The sequence below is a fragment of the Lethenteron reissneri genome, chromosome 19 (assembly GCF_015708825.2).
Source record: "Lethenteron reissneri isolate LAM-NWPU_2019-01 chromosome 19, ASM1570882v1, whole genome shotgun sequence".
NCBI lineage: Eukaryota > Metazoa > Chordata > Hyperoartia > Petromyzontiformes > Petromyzontidae > Lethenteron > Lethenteron reissneri.
In genome coordinates this window covers 14,834,256-14,853,754 of record NC_083797.1, presented here as the reverse complement: position 1 = coordinate 14,853,754, position 19,499 = coordinate 14,834,256, and the positions used below count along the sequence as shown (strand labels likewise).

At 42.0% G+C, this 19,499-nt stretch overlaps 1 protein-coding gene and 1 long non-coding RNA gene across 4 annotated transcripts in view; one reads left to right on the top strand and one right to left on the bottom strand.

The window, feature by feature from the left end:
* Positions 1-3,635: 3,635 nt before the first annotated feature.
* The window catches only part of LOC133344323 (uromodulin-like 1), a 61,484-nt gene continuing 45,620 nt past the window's right edge, over positions 3,636-19,499 (bottom strand). Inside the window, exons 6-7 of the mRNA XM_061554426.1 lie at positions 5,927-6,068; positions 3,636-4,355 (exon numbers count right to left, since the gene is read on the bottom strand). Coding sequence (XP_061410410.1) covers positions 4,150-4,355; positions 5,927-6,068 — 348 coding nt within the window. The 3' untranslated portion in view covers positions 3,636-4,149. The remainder of the gene's footprint in view (positions 4,356-5,926; positions 6,069-19,499) is intronic.
* The window catches only part of LOC133344324 (uncharacterized), a 53,784-nt gene continuing 40,228 nt past the window's right edge, over positions 5,944-19,499 (top strand). For 2 of the 3 annotated variants that reach the window (XR_009755339.1, XR_009755340.1), the window contains exon 1: positions 5,944-6,083. This is a non-coding gene — a long non-coding RNA (uncharacterized LOC133344324). The remainder of the gene's footprint in view (positions 6,084-19,499) is intronic. The other variant, XR_009755341.1, reaches the window with a different exon arrangement.

Sequence of the window (19,499 nt, the reverse complement as noted above, 5' to 3'; positions counted from 1 at the left end):
TGTTTTTTTATTTATTGTTGATGACTGCTATTTTTATTGTCCAAGAAAGCGATCTGCACTGGTGACAGGTCAAACTTTTCTATCCATCGAGTGACATCCGTGACTTAATTTCGGCCTGCTTTTCTCATACGACCAAATATTGCAAGGTGCTTGGTGAATTCGGTTTGCAAGTGGGTTGGTGAATAAAGCTGAGCGTTCGGCCAACTCGGGTGAGAGGCTGCGGCGATAGCGAGCTCGCAACTGCGATCGTTCGTACACTTTTAACCTTTTCCTGTTCTGAGAGGACTGAAAGTTGCAGGGTGGTTCCCGGTCACCGCTGAATCTCGGAACGCACGAGCGGTTCGGCGTTAATTTTATTTAGAGAGGCGTAGCGCCGTTTTTAAAGGCATTGTACTCACCGCAGAGAACTGTAGCGACGCAACCGCACTCTTCGATAGCCGGTGCCAAACTGTGCCACATGCCCCCCCGCATGGCCTTGTACGTACCGATAAAGATATCTTATATATTTTTTTCTGACGTACACGTACGTCATCAGAATGGCAAATTATTCATTCGTGGCTCTCGCTTGTCCTGGTTTTTAATGTAGCTGCTCACCTTGAAAATTTATGAAGTCTGCTCTGGGCTTTTATTATAATAAAATTAACAAATAGACTTACTACACCACTCTGAACAAAGCATTTACACGAGGGTCACAACGTTTCACGCAAACCAACCTGGATACGTTCATCTTGTAATAAAGTTAAAGATGATACTGATACCAGAACACCAGTGCCGATTCCTACACTGGGGGTAACACGAATTTTGAGCCTCTGGGCCTCTGTGCTCCGCAGCTGTGATAAAAAATTATCTCGCTGTCGAGTTAGATTTGGGATCTGTGAAGTTCTGACAAATGTGGTAATAAGGTTTCCAAATTGGCAGAACATTTCTTTGTGGTTTTTTTTCCAAAGTTTGCACCGATTTTCAAAAATGACTATTGTGACGACACGAAGCAGAGGCCCTTCAGTGTAAGGACTCTGTGGATGTGACCGACTTGAAGGTTGGGGGTGAGCCCCCTCTCTGTTGGTTCGCGTGTTCTCACGGTGAAGCATTTTAAAATCGTCAGGGAGCATGTGAGGCAGAGTGATGGTGCAACGGTTACTGCCACGACTTTCAGCCAGGGCCTGCGATATCCAAACCAATTCCAGATGCTCCCTTCACTTCACCTGCACTGGCCTCATCTCGCAGTGGATTGACAAAGCTGTCACTTATAATAATTATGATGGGGCACATATATAAACCACATCAAACGTATAACGGTGCACCAATGCTGGAGTGGCAATGCCAGCAGCCTTGGATCACTTGCCATGGCGAATCATTGGATCATCACCAGAGCAGACCTAAATAATCATTCAACATTACAGGGACTCCTCTACTTACGAACGAGTTAGGTTCTCATGATATTGTTTTTTCCGAGACTAAGGTGCTCTGCAAACCCTCTGGCTACCATCAAAGGTTTGTACACGAAGCCATTCAGATATACAAACACCGACATAATTTCAACCGTGATGATGGGTACAAACTTAGTAATCATTGGAAAGATGTTATTAACCATGTAAAAAAGATTTGACTACACATTTTTGGACCATCTTATCTGACAGGCACTATTTTACTTTACCGAGTGTCAACATCCCCAGTGTTTAAAAGTACTCTCTTTATTGTCAGCCAACACTGGTATAAACATGGGCATTTTCGTTCTTTTCTATCATGTGTATCAACAGGTGCTTGTACATAGACATGTCCACGTACACTTGCACCCCGTACTCTCTTTTAGCCCCCCCCCCCCTCGTCCAATACGTTAGCATGTGCAACAAGTTACTTGCGCACAAACACGTCCACGTCGTCGACGCCTACGAGCACTTCGTGCCTTCTTTTAGCCCCCCTCTCCTCCCCCCTCAACTTGTATTTAAGGGCTTGCATCTTTAATCCCTGCCTCACTTGATGCAGCAAATCTGGCTGTGACGGTCCCACTTGATGACGGAGACTTGTGTTGCCTCCGAAACGTCGTGATTTTTATTTTATTTTTATTAATTTTTATTTCATTTTTTTACCTACGTGACTTTACCAAAAGAACTAAGAGTATGAATCCTTGCAGTCACGAAAGCTTCAAATTAAGAATTAGGTTCCAGAGGTTTGTTCGTTAGTCGATTTGTTCGTAAGTCCAATTTTACTATCGATTCCAAACATGTACAGCATGTACACCACACACGGGGAATAGCTCTAAAAGTTGTATAATCTCCTGTAGATGTCACTGGTTCTTCACGTTCTGCAGATGTAGATGCCACCACCGCCATCTATTGCGTGGCGGTTGAACTTACGACTCGGTCCGAACAGACAACTGGACATACGGACAGGTTTGTACTGATAGGAACCACCTGGTTCCACTAGCCCACGGGATTATTGTGTCCATCCGTCGTGCATCCAAAAATGGGAGGGGTCGGGCTGGGTGGAGAGGGGAGAGTGGAGAGGGGCTGGGTGGGGAGGGGAGGGTTGGGAGGGGCGGGTGGGGAGGGGCTGGGTGGGGAGGGTGGGGCTGGGTGGGGGGTGGGAGGGGTGGGACTGGATGGGGGGGTGCTGGTCACCCCGTGGTGCCCTTATAAAACTCAACGTTTAACCTACTTATGCCGGCTTGTGCCCGCCCTCACAGTCGGGCATATTTGCGGACTACACCACGCGGCCGTTGACCATGGCCATTGACCGAGCAACCCAACGTTCCTACCAGCTCCCTCCGCAGGAATGTGTTTCATATCTCTGGAAGTTCGTTGGTCGAATGTTCGTAAGTAGAGTCCCTAAAGGAGTATTTTCAAAACTTTCCAGATCGTTATTTTGTCATGAAAAAAGCTTCGTGTTTCGCAGGTGCAGTGTCTAAATAATAAAAAATGGTGTCCATCGCGTGATGTAAACTAAACCGAGACATCTTTAGATGATAGCTTCGGTGACTTACAAGCTATCTCTGACGTTGGGTGTAAGTGAATTGTGATGCGGCCTCGCGGTGGCGCCTTTGCCACTTGTTGCAAGAGATTTATGGTTCGAATGTAGTGGCCACCCTGGTCAATACTGCGGGTGTAATAACCGAGAAAAATACAAGCCATCTCTGCTTCACATTGGACGTTAAAAATCCCGTGAACTCAATTGCAAGAATAGGCCATTGTGTGCCGGTGTCATGGTCCAAATATGAACAATTTCCTGAAAATTACCCAATTGGAAAATCTTTTCATGGCCATGCTCAATGAGGGTGAGTGTCGGTGAACATGGGCTGCAAGACAAATAGGGTCTATGGTGGAACTTCCATATTGCCATTGAGCCCACCTTGTGTGCGTGTACAGAACACGGTTGTAGGAATTGGGAAGAGCTGTGTGCACAATGCTTTATATATGCCTACCTCTTCGCATCTAAATTTACCCATATCAGCAATATATCTACAGGGGCTCTCTGGAGCTCCCTCTAGCGGAGGCTCCTTGCGCCAGCAGTGGTGCGAGCGACCACTTTCAGGTCTGCACCTTCACAATTTTACCTCCGTTGACAATTATCTACGTTACCATTTCTAAACCCACAATTGGGGTCGCAACCTTTCGCACCGTAGGCCAAAGGCGGGCAGATTTCTTAATCGGCACTCAGTTGTAAAGTAAAGTTCAAAACGATGCGACCAGAATCTCGCGCAAATCGATATGTGCCACCCCGAACGATGCCCCGGCTGCTTGAGTGAAATCCAGCCAGGTGGTAGCCCAACCCCGAGAGTAAGGCATACGATTCACAAACACCAAATGTAACTCAACTTTTTATTTTACCAGGTAAGGCCCGCTGAGCTATATAGCTCTTTTTCAGAAACGTCTTGGCCACAAATGATAGATAGCTCTACGAAGTGGCTTATGTGGAAATGTATAGCAGTAAAATACTCTAAAGGCATGTTTCTAAATGTGGAGGTAAAAACTAGAGGACCCGGAAAAAATCAATGCGACCACGGGGAGAGAGAGAGAGAGACAGGCAAGCTCCAAATATACAGCAGGCGTTTGGGTCAGGATCGAACCCACGACATCCTGCACACCAGGCGAGGGAGATAACATCTCGCCACCGCGGCGCCCTAGCGTTAGCGTGTGAGCCAGGTGTCCGCGTTCAGCAACTGTGGAGGCTCCACTGTGCTGGGTCCACGGGCCTTGCAAGTTCCGCTGAAGGGGGCCCCGCGCCGGGCCCAGGCCGGAACGCGAAGGCGTGCGCGTCGCAGCGTTTCACGGTGAGCAGCGTCACCAGCAGCACGAGCAGCGAGAAGCCCAGCAGCCCTCCCAGGACGGCAGACATGGCAGCTTCGGTCCCGTCCCCTGCTGGCAGCAAGCGGGAAATGGCACGGTACGTACGACGGTGTCGTGAGCACACGGTGCAGCACCCCGTACTGCTGCGGGCTCGTAAAGCCAAAAGTGGCTTCCTGCACAAATGAGCATTGAGGAGGTGTTGATCTCCTGTATACAGCCCTGAGCCAGTGGTGGAAGTTCCACGTTCCTATGGTGGGGCCGAGCCTATCCACAGGACAATCACTGTTGACTTTGTCACAAATTATGCAATTGTGGAATGCTTTGATGTGTGCCAGCCGAGTCGCTCTTGACAAAGAGCTTTTTAGCGCGATGAGCTTCACTCGGGAAACACATTTCTGATTCTGATAGTTGTACTCGTTTTATTAACCTGAGAGGGGTGATGGGGCTGAGTTAAACCTCAGCCAGGATTTGAACTTGCGACATTCCTATTGCAAGAGCTGCTCGCTCTTCCGCCGACGTTATCTGTTGGCTCCCACGGCGCAGTGCGGGAGCCAACAGCTGGCGTGGTTTATTCCAAGGCCGTAATTATAATATATATTGGGGGGACACACATCCCCCAATATATAAATATGCTCAAAATGTCCCCCCCAATATATTGCTATAAAATAGATTTCTGTTTATATGATTGTGGTTATGGTTGTACTTTATTAATCCCTAATCTCAAACATAACATACAATGAAACAAGAAAAGGTTAAAAATAAAAAAAACAGAGCAATGTAATAAAATACACCATTACACATTATTGTAAAAAATAAATCAAAAGTCCATCCTATGTGTTAGTGAATTTTTTTTTTATATTTTAGGCAGGAAATGAGTTTTCAAATTAAGATTTTCTTTTTCTGGGGGAGACCCCCAGACACCTTGGAAGATTTGGTCCCCCCAATGTTGACTCTATGGCTATGGCCTTGGTTTATTTTTCAAAAGTATCGGAAGCTGAGCGCAATGTGTAGTTATATTCTTTGGGTTTTTCGGTAAAGTCACATAGATATCTTACTGAAAGACCAAAACAATATGAATTCCTGCAGTCACAAAAGCTTTCAGTCAAGATTGAATGTGTAGTTAGTTCGCCAACAGCAAATACTGACGATTCCCACATTGTTTTATCCATACCTTCTCTTCAAGAATTACATTTTATTCTGTTTGTCAAAATTTCCCATTGATTTTCCTTGAATGTTTAAAAAACATTGTTGACCTTGTCTACTACGCAAGGAACAGCCAATATTAATGCGAGTGACACTTTGACCTGAGACCAACTCAAACTGGACGCGTCCAATCGCGTCAGATCTCGGCATCTCAGCAGAGCCGAGCCTGTACAGCGCTTGGACGGGCGAGTGGCACGCGGCATAACAGCGCAGCGGCAACGGTCGCTGTGCTGCGGCAGTTGTAGGCAGAGGGCGGCGCGACAAAGCCGCCCTCCGCTCCGGCGTCGAAGCTGCCCGCCTTCGACCCGCGCCGACCGGCGTGATGAAGTACGGTCAAATCGGCCCCCCCACACGAACCCCCACACGGCGTCGGGAGAGCATCGTCGCCCGGCAGCGGATCGACAAGCGGGCCAGGAACACGCGGGGAGGGTGAGGATCACCGTGGGCGTGGGAGGGAGAGTCGCGCTTCACCCTCTGCACGGGGCCCAGAGTCACGACGTTGTGCACCGCCGTCGCTGCTGACGATCGCCGGTCCCAGCGGTCCCACCGCAAGAGTCTCGCCGAGTTTGCCCGACTGCAGTCCTGACACACACAAGGGTAAAAACCTACTATATTTTGCCACTGGTAAAAGAGATCTCATAGTGTAAATGCTTACCCCGAGCTCTCAATACTCTGATATTGCACTGTGTTTGAGTTGTACGCCTTCTGGTGTCATCTGGTCCAACACCAATGGGGACTAGGCTCTAAAGAAAGCCGTCTCGTGTGTGGACCAATCAACTTCAAGGACAGTGCATATTATTATCATTATCAGAGTTGCTTCTTTTTGTTTGCTTTTTTGACTACTTGTGTTGTGGTTATTGCAAACATGATGTCTTGAATAAAGGTGTCAGTTTTGTACCAGTTTAAAAGCGTAAAAACCTACTACTATATTTTGCCACTGGTAAAAGAGATCTCATAGTGTAAATGCTTACCCCGAGCTCTCAATACTCTGATATTGCACTGTGTTTGAGTTGTACGCCTTCTGGTGTCATTTGGTCCAACACCAATGGGGAATAGGCTCTAAAGAAAGCCGTCTCGGGTGTGGACCAATCAACTTCAAGGACAGTGCATATTATTATTATCATTATCAGAGTTGCTTATTTTTGTTTGCTTTTTTGACTACTTGTGTTGTGGTTATTGCAAACATGATGACTTGAATAAAGGTGTCAGTTTTGTACCAGTTTAAAAGGGTAAAAACCTACTACTATATTTTGCCACTGGTAAAAGAGATCTCATAGTGTAAATGCTTACCCCGAGCTCTCGATACTCTGATATTGCACTGTGTTTGAGTTGTACGCCTTCTGGTGTCATTTGGTCCAACACCAATGGGGACTAGGCTCTAAAGAAAGACGTCTCGGGTGTGGACCAATCAACTTCAAGGACAGTGCATATTATTATAATTATCAGAGTTGCTTCTTTTTGTTTGCTTTTTTGACTATTTGTGTTGTGGTTATTGCAAACATGATGCCTTGAATAAAGGTGTCAGTTTTGTACCAGTTTAAAAGGGTAAAAACCTACTACTATATTTTGCCACTGGTAAAAGAGATCTCATAGTGTAAATGCTTACCCCGAGCTCTCGATACTCTGATATTGCACTGTGTTTGAGTTGTACGCCTTCTGGTGTCATTTGGTCCAACACCAATGGGGACTAGGCTCTAAAGAAAGACGTCTCGGGTGTGGACCAATCAACTTCAAGGACAGTGCATATTATTATCATTATCAGAGTTGCTTCTTTTTGTTTGCTTTTTTGACTATTTGTGTTGTGGTTATTGCAAACATGATGCCTTGAATAAAGGTGTCAGTTTTGTACCAGTTTAAAAGGGTAAAAACCTACTACTATATTTTGCCACTGGTAAAAGAGATCTCATAGTGTAAATGCTTACCCCGAGCTCTCAATACTCTGATATTGCACTGTGTTTGAGTTGTACGCCTTCTGGTGTCATTTGGTCCAACACCAATGGGGACTAGGCTCTAAAGAAAGCCGTCTCGGGTGTGGACCAATCAACTTCAAGGACAGTGCATATTATTATCATTATCAGAGTTGCTTCTTTTTGTTTGCTTTTTCACTACTTGTGTTGTGGTTATTGCAAACATGATGACTTGAATAAATGTGTCAGTTTTGTACCAGTTTAAAAGGGTGAAAACCTACTACTATATTTTGCCACTGGTAAAAGAGATCTCATAGTGTAAATGCTTACCCCGAGCTCTCAATACTCTGATATTGCACTGTGTTTCAGTTGTACGCCTTCTGGTGTTATCTGGTCCAACACCAATGGGGACTCGGCTCTATAGAAAGCCGTCTCGGGTGTGGACCAATCAACTTCAAGGACAGTGCATATTATTATCATTATCAGAGTTGCTTCTTTTTGTTTGCTTTTTTGACTATTTGTGTTGTGGTTATTGCAAACATGATGCCTTGAATAAAGGTGTTAGTTTTGTACCAGTTTAAAAGGGTAAAAACCTACTACTATATATTGCCACTGGTTAAAGAGATCTCATAGTGTAAATGCTTACCCCGAGCTCTCAATACTCTGATATTGCACTGTGTTTGAGTTGTACGCCTTCTGGTGTCATTTGGTCCAACACCAATGGGGACTAGGCTCTAAAGAAAGCCGTCTCGGGTGTGGACCAATCAACTTCAAGGACAGTGCATATTATTATCATTATCAGAGTTGCTTCTTTTTGTTTGCTTTTTTGACTACTTGTGTTGTGGTTATTGCAAACATGATGACTTGAATAAAGGTGTCAGTTTTGTACCAGTTTAAAAGGGTAAAAACCTACTACTATATTTTGCCACTGGTAAAAGAGATCTCATAGTGTAAATGCTTACCCCGAGCTCTCAATACTCTGATATTGCACTGTGTTTCAGTTGTACGCCTTCTGGTGTTATCTGGTCCAACACCAATGGGGACTAGGCTCTAAAGAAAGCCATCTCGGGTGTGGACCAATCAACTTCAAGGACAGTGCATATTATTATCATTATCAGAGTTGCTTCTTTTTGTTTGCTTTTTTGACTACTTGTGTTGTGGTTATTGCAAACATGATGTCTTGAATAAAGGTGTCAGTTTTGTACCAGTTTAAAAGGGTAAAAACCTACTACTATATTTTGCCACTGGTAAAAGAGATCTCATAGTGTAAATGCTTACCCCGAGCTCTCAATACTCTGATATTGCACTGTGTTTCAGTTGTACGCCTTCTGGTGTTATCTGGTCCAACACCAATGGGGACTAGGCTCTAAAGAAAGCTGTCTCGGGTGTGGACCAATCAACTTCAAGGACAGTGCATATTATTATCATTATCAGAGTTGCTTCTTTTTGTTTGCTTTTTTGACCATTTGTGTTGTGGTTATTGCAAACATGATGCCTTGAATAAAGGTGTCAGTTTTGTACCAGTTTAAAAGGGTAAAAACCTACTACTATATTTTGCCACTGGTAAAAGAGATCTCATAGTGTAAATGCTTACCCCGAGCTCTCAATACTCTGATATTGCACTGTGTTTCAGTTGTACGCCTTCTGGTGTTATCTGGTCCAACACCAATGGGGACTCGGCTCTATAGAAAGCCGTCTCGGGTGTGGACCAATCAACTTCAAGGACAGTGCATATTATTATCATTATCAGAGTTGCTTCTTTTTGTTTGCTTTTTTGACTATTTGTGTTGTGGTTATTGCAAACATGATGCCTTGAATAAAGGTGTTAGTTTTGTACCAGTTTAAAAGGGTAAAAACCTACTACTATATATTGCCACTGGTTAAAGAGATCTCATAGTGTAAATGCTTACCCCGAGCTCTCAATACTCTGATATTGCACTGTGTTTGAGTTGTACGCCTTCTGGTGTCATTTGGTCCAACACCAATGGGGACTAGGCTCTAAAGAAAGCCGTCTCGGGTGTGGACCAATCAACTTCAAGGACAGTGCATATTATTATTATCATTATCAGAGTTGCTTCTTTTTGTTAGCTTTTTTGACTACTTGTGTTGTGGTTATTGCAAACATGATGACTTGAATAAAGATGTCAGTTTTGTACCAGTTTAAAAGGGTAAAAACCTACTACTATATTTTGCCACTGGTAAAAGAGATCTCATAGTGTAAATGCTTACCCCGAGCTCTCAATACTCTGATATTGCACTGTGTTTCAGTTGTACGCCTTCTGGTGTTATCTGGTCCAACACCAATGGGGACTAGGCTCTAAAGAAAGCCGTCTCGGGTGTGGACCAATCAACTTCAAGGACAGTGCATATTATTATTATCATTATCAGAGTTGCTTCTTTTTGTTTGCTTTTTTGACTACTTGTGTTGTGGTTATTGCAAACATGATGACTTGAATAAAGATGTCAGTTTTGTACCAGTTTAAAAGGGTAAAAACCTACTACTATATTTTGCCACTGGTAAAAGAGATCTCATAGTGTAAATGCTTACCCTGAGCTCTCGATACTCTGATATTGCACTGTGTTTGAGTTGTACGCCTTCTGGTGTCATCTGGTCCAACACCAATGGGGACTCGGCTCTAAAAAAAGCCGTCTCGGGTGTGGACCAATCAACTTCAAGGACAGTGCATATTGTTATCATTATCAGAGTTGCTTCTTTTTGTTTGCTTTTTTGACTACTTATGCTGTGGTTATTGCAAACATGATGCCTTGAATAAAGGTGTCAGTTTTGTACCAGTTTAAAAGGATAAAAACCTACTACTATATTTTGCCACTGGTAAAAGAGATCTCATAGTGTAAATGCTTACCCCGAGCTCTCGATACTCTGATATTGCACTGTGTTTGAGTTGTACGCCTTCTGGTGTCATCTGGTCCAACACCAATGGGGACTCGACTCTAAAGAAAGCCGTCTCGGGTGTGGACCAATCAACTTCAAGGACAGTGCATATTATTATCATTATCAGAGTTGCTTCTTTTTGTTTGCTTTTTTGACTACTTGTGTTGTGGTTATTGCAAACATGATGACTTGAATAAAGGTGTCAGTTTTGTACCAGTTTAAAAGGGTAAAAACCTACTACTATATTTTGCCACTGGTAAAAGAGATCTCATAGTGTAAATGCTTACCCCGAGCTCTCAATACTCTGATATTGCACTGTGTTTCAGTTGTACGCCTTCTGGTGTTATCTGGTCCAACACCAATGGGGACTCGGCTCTAAAGAAAGCCGTCTCGGGTGTGGACCAATCAACTTCAAGTACAGTGCATATTATTATCATTATCAGAGTTGCTTCTTTTTGTTTGCTTTTTTGACTATTTGTGTTGTGGTTATTGCAAACATGATGCCTTGAATAAAGGTGTCAGTTTTGTACCAGTTTAAAAGGGTAAAAACCTAATACTATATTTTGCCACTGATAAAAGAGATCTCATAGTGTAAATGCTTACCCTGAGCTCTCGATACTCTGATATTGCACTGTGTTTGAGTTGTACGCCTTCTGGTGTCATCTGGTCCAACACCAATGGGGACTCGGCTCTAAAAAAAGCCGTCTCGGGTGTGGACCAATCAACTTCAAGGACAGTGCATATTGTTATCATTATCAGAGTTGCTTCTTTTTGTTTGCTTTTTTGACTACTTATGCTGTGGTTATTGCAAACATGATACCTTGAATAAAGATGTCAGTTTTGTACCAGTTTAAAAGGATAAAAACCTACTACTATATTTTGCCACTGGTAAAAGAGATCTCATAGTGTAAATGCTTACCCGAGCTCTCGATACTCTGATATTGCACTGTGTTTGAGTTGTACGCCTTCTGGTGTCATCTGGTCCAACACCAATGGGGACTCGACTCTAAAGAAAGCCGTCTCGGGTGTGGACCAATCAACTTCAAGGACAGTGCATATTATTATCATTATCAGAGTTGCTTCTTTTTTTTGCTTTTTTGACTACTTGTGTTGTGGTTATTGCAAACATGATGACTTGAATAAAGGTGTCAGTTTTGTACCAGTTTAAAAGGGTAAAAACCTACTACTATATTTTGCCACTGGTAAAAGAGATCACATAGTGTAAATGCTTACCCCGAGTTCTCAATACTCTGATATTGCACTGTGTTTGAGTTGTACGCCTTCTGGTGTCATCTGGTCCAACACCAATGGGGACTCGGCTCTAAAGAAAGCCGTCTCGGGTGTGGACCAATCAACTTCAAGGACAGTGCATATTATTATCATTATCAGAGTTGCTTCTTTTTGTTTGCTTTATTGACTATTTGTGTTGTGGTTATTGCAAACATGATGCCTTGAATAAAGGTGTCAGTTTTGTACCAGTTTAAAAGGGTAAAAACCTACTACTATATTTTGCCACTGGTAAAAGAGATCTCATAGTGTAAATGCTTACCCCGAGCTCTCGATACTCTGATATTGCACTGTGTTTGAGTTGTACGCCTTCTGGTGTCATTTGGTCCAACACCAATGGGGACTAGGCTCTAAAGAAAGCCGTCTCGGGTGTGGACCAATCAACTTCAAGGACAGTGCATATTATTATTATCATTATCAGAGTTGCTTCTTTTTGTTTGCTTTTTTGACTACTTGTGTTGTGGTTATTGCAAACATGATGACTTGAATAAAGGTGTCAGTTTTGTACCAGTTTAAAAGGGTAAAAACCTACTACTATATTTTGCCACTGGTAAAAGAGATCTCATAGTGTAAATGCTTACCCCGAGCTCTCGATACTCTGATATTGCACTGAGTTTGAGTTGTACGCCTTCTGGTGTCATTTGGTCCAACACCAATGGGGACTAGGCTCTAAAGAAAGCCGTCTCGGGTGTGGACCAATCAACTTCAAGGACAGTGCATATTATTATTATCATTATCAGAGTTGCTTCTTTTTGTTTGCTTTAATGACTATTTGTGTTGTGGTTATTGCAAACATGATGCCTTGAATAAAGGTGTCAGTTTTGTACCAGTTTAAAAGGGTAAAAACCTACTACTATATTTTGCCACTGGTAAAAGAGATCTCATAGTGTAAATGCTTACCCCGAGCTCTCGATACTCTGATATTGCACTGTGTTTGAGTTGTACGCCTTCTGGTGTCATTTGGTCCAACACCAATGGGGACTAGGCTCTAAAGAAAGACGTCTCGGGTGTGGACCAATCAACTTCAAGGACAGTGCATATTATTATCATTATCAGAGTTGCTTCTTTTTGTTTGCTTTTTTGACTATTTGTGTTGTGGTTATTGCAAACATGATGCCTTGAATAAAGGTGTCAGTTTTGTACCAGTTTAAAAGGGTAAAAACCTACTACTATATTTTGCCACTGGTAAAAGAGATCTCATAGTGTAAATGCTTACCCCGAGCTCTCGATACTCTGATATTGCACTGTGTTTGAGTTGTACGCCTTCTGGTGTCATCTGGTCCAACACCAATGGGGACTCGACTCTAAAGAAAGCCGTCTCGGGTGTGGACCAATCAACTTCAAGTACAGTGCATATTATTATCATTATCAGAGTTGCTTCTTTTTGTTTGCTTTTTTGACTATTTGTGTTGTGGTTATTGCAAACATGATGCCTTGAATAAAGGTGTCAGTTTTGTACCAGTTTAAAAGGGTAAAAACCTAATACTATATTTTGCCACTGATAAAAGAGATCTCATAGTGTAAATGCTTACCCTGAGCTCTCGATACTCTGATATTGCACTGTGTTTGAGTTGTACGCCTTCTGGTGTCATCTGGTCCAACACCAATGGGGACTCGGCTCTAAAAAAAGCCGTCTCGGGTGTGGACCAATCAACTTCAAGGACAGTGCATATTGTAATCATTATCAGAGTTGCTTCTTTTTGTTTGCTTTTTTGACTACTTATGCTGTGGTTATTGCAAACATGATGCCTTGAATAAAGATGTCAGTTTTGTACCAGTTTAAAAGGATAAAAACCTACTACTATATTTTGCCACTGGTAAAAGAGATCTCATAGTGTAAATGCTTACCCGAGCTCTCGATACTCTGATATTGCACTGTGTTTGAGTTGTACGCCTTCTGGTGTCATCTGGTCCAACACCAATGGGGACTCGACTCTAAAGAAAGCCGTCTCGGGTGTGGACCAATCAACTTCAAGGACAGTGCATATTATTATCATTATCAGAGTTGCTTCTTTTTTTTGCTTTTTTGACTACTTGTGTTGTGGTTATTGCAAACATGATGACTTGAATAAAGGTGTCAGTTTTGTACCAGTTTAAAAGGGTAAAAACCTACTACTATATTTTGCCACTGGTAAAAGAGATCACATAGTGTAAATGCTTACCCCGAGTTCTCAATACTCTGATATTGCACTGTGTTTGAGTTGTACGCCTTCTGGTGTCATCTGGTCCAACACCAATGGGGACTCGGCTCTAAAGAAAGCCGTCTCGGGTGTGGACCAATCAACTTCAAGGACAGTGCATATTATTATCATTATCAGAGTTGCTTCTTTTTGTTTGCTTTATTGACTATTTGTGTTGTGGTTATTGCAAACATGATGCCTTGAATAAAGGTGTCAGTTTTGTACCAGTTTAAAAGGGTAAAAACCTACTACTATATTTTGCCACTGGTAAAAGAGATCTCATAGTGTAAATGCTTACCCCGAGCTCTCGATACTCTGATATTGCACTGTGTTTGAGTTGTACGCCTTCTGGTGTCATTTGGTCCAACACCAATGGGGACTAGGCTCTAAAGAAAGCCGTCTCGGGTGTGGACCAATCAACTTCAAGGACAGTGCATATTATTATTATCATTATCAGAGTTCCTTCTTTTTGTTTGCTTTTTTGACTACTTGTGTTGTGGTTATTGCAAACATGATGACTTGAATAAAGGTGTCAGTTTTGTACCAGTTTAAAAGGGTAAAAACCTACTACTATATTTTGCCACTGGTAAAAGAGATCTCATAGTGTAAATGCTTACCCCGAGCTCTCGATACTCTGATATTGCACTGAGTTTGAGTTGTACGCCTTCTGGTGTCATTTGGTCCAACACCAATGGGGACTAGGCTCTAAAGAAAGCCGTCTCGGGTGTGGACCAATCAACTTCAAGGACAGTGCATATTATTATTATCATTATCAGAGTTGCTTCTTTTTGTTTGCTTTAATGACTATTTGTGTTGTGGTTATTGCAAACATGATGCCTTGAATAAAGGTGTCAGTTTTGTACCAGTTTAAAAGGGTAAAAACCTACTACTATATTTTGCCACTGGTAAAAGAGATCTCATAGTGTAAATGCTTACCCCGAGCTCTCGATACTCTGATATTGCACTGTGTTTGAGTTGTACGCCTTCTGGTGTCATTTGGTCCAACACCAATGGGGACTAGGCTCTAAAGAAAGACGTCTCGGGTGTGGACCAATCAACTTCAAGGACAGTGCATATTATTATCATTATCAGAGTTGCTTCTTTTTGTTTGCTTTTTTGACTATTTGTGTTGTGGTTATTGCAAACATGATGCCTTGAATAAAGGTGTCAGTTTTGTACCAGTTTAAAAGGGTAAAAACCTACTACTATATTTTGCCACTGGTAAAAGAGATCTCATAGTGTAAATGCTTACCCCGAGCTCTCGATACTCTGATATTGCACTGTGTTTGAGTTGTACGCCTTCTGGTGTCATCTGGTCCAACACCAATGGGGACTCGACTCTAAAGAAAGCCGTCTCGGGTGTGGACCAATCAACTTCAAGGACAGTGCATATTATTATCATTATCAGAGTTGCTTCTTTTTGTTTGCTTTTTTGACTACTTGTGTTGTGGTTATTGCAAACATGATGACTTGAATATAGGTGTCAGTTTTGTACCAGTTTAAAAGGGTAAAAACCTACTACTATATTTTGCCACTGGTAAAAGAGATCACATAGTGTAAATGCTTACCCCGAGTTCTCAATACTCTGATATTGCACTGTGTTTGAGTTGTACGCCTTCTGGTGTCATCTGGTCCAACACCAATGGGGACTCGGCTCTAAAGAAAGCCGTCTCGGGTGTGGACCAATCAACTTCAAGGACAGTGCATATTATTATCATTATCAGAGTTGCTTCTTTTTGTTTGCTTTATTGACTATTTGTGTTGTGGTTATTGCAAACATGATGCCTTGAATAAAGGTGTCAGTTTTGTACCAGTTTAAAAGGGTAAAAACCTACTACTATATTTTGCCACTGGTAAAAGAGATCTCATAGTGTAAATGCTTACCCCGAGCTCTCGATACTCTGATATTGCACTGTGTTTGAGTTGTACGCCTTCTGGTGTCATTTGGTCCAACACCAATGGGGACTAGGCTCTAAAGAAAGCCGTCTCGGGTGTGGACCAATCAACTTCAAGGACAGTGCATATTATTATCATTATCAGAGTTGCTTCTTTTTGTTTGCTTTTTTGACTACTTGTGTTGTGGTTATTGCAAACATGATGACTTGAATAAAGGTGTCAGTTTTGTACCAGTTTAAAAGGGTAAAAACCTACTACTATATTTTGCCACTGGTAAAAGAGATCTCATAGTGTAAATGCTTACCCCGAGCTCTCGATACTCTGATATTGCACTGTGTTTGAGTTGTACGCCTTCTGGTGTCATTTGGTCCAACACCAATGGGGACTAGGCTCTAAAGAAAGCCGTCTCGGGTGTGGACCAATCAACTTCAAGGACAGTGCATATTATTATTATCATTATCAGAGTTGCTTCTTTTTGCTTGCTTTAATGACTATTTGTGTTGTGGTTATTGCAAACATGATGCCTTGAATAAAGGTGTCAGTTTTGTACCAGTTTAAAAGGGTAAAAACCTACTACTATATTTTGCCACTGGTAAAAGAGATCTCATAGTGTAAATGCTTACCCCGAGCTCTCGATACTCTGATATTGCACTGTGTTTGAGTTGTACGCCTTCTGGTGTCATTTGGTCCAACACCAATGGGGACTAGGCTCTAAAGAAAGACGTCTCGGGTGTGGACCAATCAACTTCAAGGACAGTGCATATTATTATCATTATCAGAGTTGCTTCTTTTTGTTTGCTTTTTTGACTATTTGTGTTGTGGTTATTGCAAACATGATGCCTTGAATAAAGGTGTCAGTTTTGTACCAGTTTAAAAGGGTAAAAACCTACTACTATATTTTGCCACTGGTAAAAGAGATCTCATAGTGTAAATGCTTACCCCGAGCTCTCAATACTCTGATATTGCACTGTGTTTGAGTTGTACGCCTTCTGGTGTCATTTGGTCCAACACCAATGGGGACTAGGCTCTAAAGAAAGCCGTCTCGGGTGTGGACCAATCAACTTCAAGGACAGTGCATATTATTATTATCATTATCAGAGTTGCTTCTTTTTGTTTGCTTTTTTGACTACTTGTGTTGTGGTTATTGCAAACATGATGACTTGAATAAAGATGTCAGTTTTGTACCAGTTTAAAAGGGTAAAAACCTACTACTATATTTTGCCAATGGTAAAAGAGATCTCATAGTGTAAATGCTTACCCCGAGCTCTCAATACTCTGATATTGCACTGTGTTTCAGTTGTACGCCTTCTGGTGTTATCTGGTCCAACACCAATGGGGACTAGGCTCTAAAGAAAGCCGTCTCGGGTGTGGACCAATCAACTTCAAGGACAGTGCATATTATTATCATTATCAGAGTTGCTTCTTTTTGTTTGCTTTTTTGACTATTTGTGTTGTGGTTATTGCAAACATGATGCCTTGAATAAAGGTGTCAGTTTTGTACCAGTTTAAAAGGGTAAAAACCTACTACTATATTTTGCCACTGGTAAAAGAGATCTCATAGTGTAAATACTTACCCCGAGCTCTCGATACTCTGATATTGCACTGTGTTTGAGTTGTACGCCTTCTGGTGTCATTTGGTCCAACACCAATGGGGACTAGGCTCTAAAGAAAGACGTCTCGGGTGTGGACCAATCAACTTCAAGGACAGTGCATATTATTATCATTATCAGAGTTGCTTCTTTTTGTTTGCTTTTTTGACTATTTGTGTTGTGGTTATTGCAAACATGATGCCTTGAATAAAGGTGTCAGTTTTGTACCAGTTTAAAAGGGTAAAAACCTACTACTATATTTTGCCACTGGTAAAAGAGATCTCATAGTGTAAATGCTTACCCCGAGCTCTCGATACTCTGATATTGCACTGTGTTTGAGTTGTACGCCTTCTGGTGTCATTTGGTCCAACACCAATGGGGACTAGGCTCTAAAGAAAGACGTCTCGGGTGTGGACCAATCAACTTCAAGGACAGTGCATATTATTATCATTATCAGAGTTGCTTCTTTTTGTTTGCTTTTTTGACTATTTGTGTTGTGGTTATTGCAAACATGATGCCTTGAATACAGGTGTCAGTTTTGTACCAGTTTAAAAGGGTCAAAACCTACTACTATATTTTGCCACTGGTAAAAGAGATCTCATAGTGTAAATGCTTACCCTGAGCTCTCAATACTCTGATATTGCACTGTGTTTGAGTTGTACGCCTTCTGGTGTCATTTGGTCCAACACCAATGGGGACTAGGCTCTAAAGAAAGCCGTCTCGGGTGTGGACCAATCAACTTCAAGGACAGTGCATATTATTATCATTATCAGAGTTGCTTCTTTTTGTTTGCTTTTTTGACTATTTGTGTTGTGGTTATTGCAAACATGATGCCTTGAATAAAGGTGTCAGTTTTGTACCAGTTTAAAAGGGTAAAAACCTACTACTATATTTTGCCACTGGTAAAAGAGATCTCATAGTGTAAATGCTTACCCCGAGCTCTCGATACTCTGATATTGCACTGTGTTTGAGTTGTACGCCTTCTGGTGTCATTTGGTCCAACACCAATGGGGACTAGGCTCTAAAGAAAGACGTCTCGGGTGTGGACCAATCAACTTCAAGGACAGTGCATATTATTATCATTATCAGAGTTGCTTCTTTTTGTTTGCTTGTTTGACTATTTGTGTTGTGGTTATTGCAAACATGATGCCTTGAATAAAGGTGTCAGTTTTGTACCAGTTTAAAAGGGTCAAAACCTACTACTATATTTTGCCACTGGTAAAAGAGATCTCATAGTGTAAATGCTTACCCTGAGCTCTCAATACTCTGATATTGCACTGTGTTTGAGTTGTACACCTTCTGGTGTCATTTGGTCCAACACCAATGGGGACTAGGCTCTAAAGAAAGCCGTCTCGGGTGTGGACCAATCAACTTCAAGGACAGTGCATATTATTATCATTATCAGAGTTGCTTCTTTTTGTTTGCTTTTTTGACTATTTGTGTTGTGGTTATTGCAAACATGATGCCTTGAATAAAGGTGTCAGTTTTGTACCAGTTTAAAAGGGTAAAAACCTACTACTATATTTTGCCACTGGTAAAAGAGATCTCATAGTGTAAATGCTTACCCCGACCTCTCAATACTCTGATATTGCACTGTGTTTGAGTTGTACACCTTCTGGTGTCATTTGGTCCAACACCAATGGGGACTCGGCTCTAAAGAAAGCCGTCTCGGGTGTGGACCAATCAACTTCAAGGACAGTGCATATTGTTATCATTATGAGAGTTGCTTCTTTTTGTTTGCTTTTTTGACTACTTGTGCTGTGGTTATTGCAAACATGATGCCTTGAATAAAGGTGTTAGTTTTGTACCAGTTTAAAAGGGTTAAAACCTACTACTATATTTTGCCACTGGTTAAAGAGATCTCATAGTGTAAATGCTTACCCCGAGCTTTCAATACTCTGATATTGCACTGTGTTTGAGTTGTACGCCTTCTGGTGTCATTTGGTCCAACACCAATGGGGACTAGGCTCTAAAGAAAGCCGTCTCGGGTGTGGACCAATCAACTTCAAGGACAGTGCATATTATTATCATTATCAGAGTTGCTTCTTTTTGTTTGCTTTTTTGACTACTTGTGTTGTGGTTATTGCAAACATGATGACTTGAATAAAGGTGTCAGTTTTGTACCAGTTTAAAAGGGTAAAAACCTACTACTATATTTTGCCACTGGTAAAAGAGATCTCATAGTGTAAATGCTTACCCCGAGCTCTCAATACTCTGATATTGCACTGTGTTTCAGTTGTACGCCTTCTGGTGTTATCTGG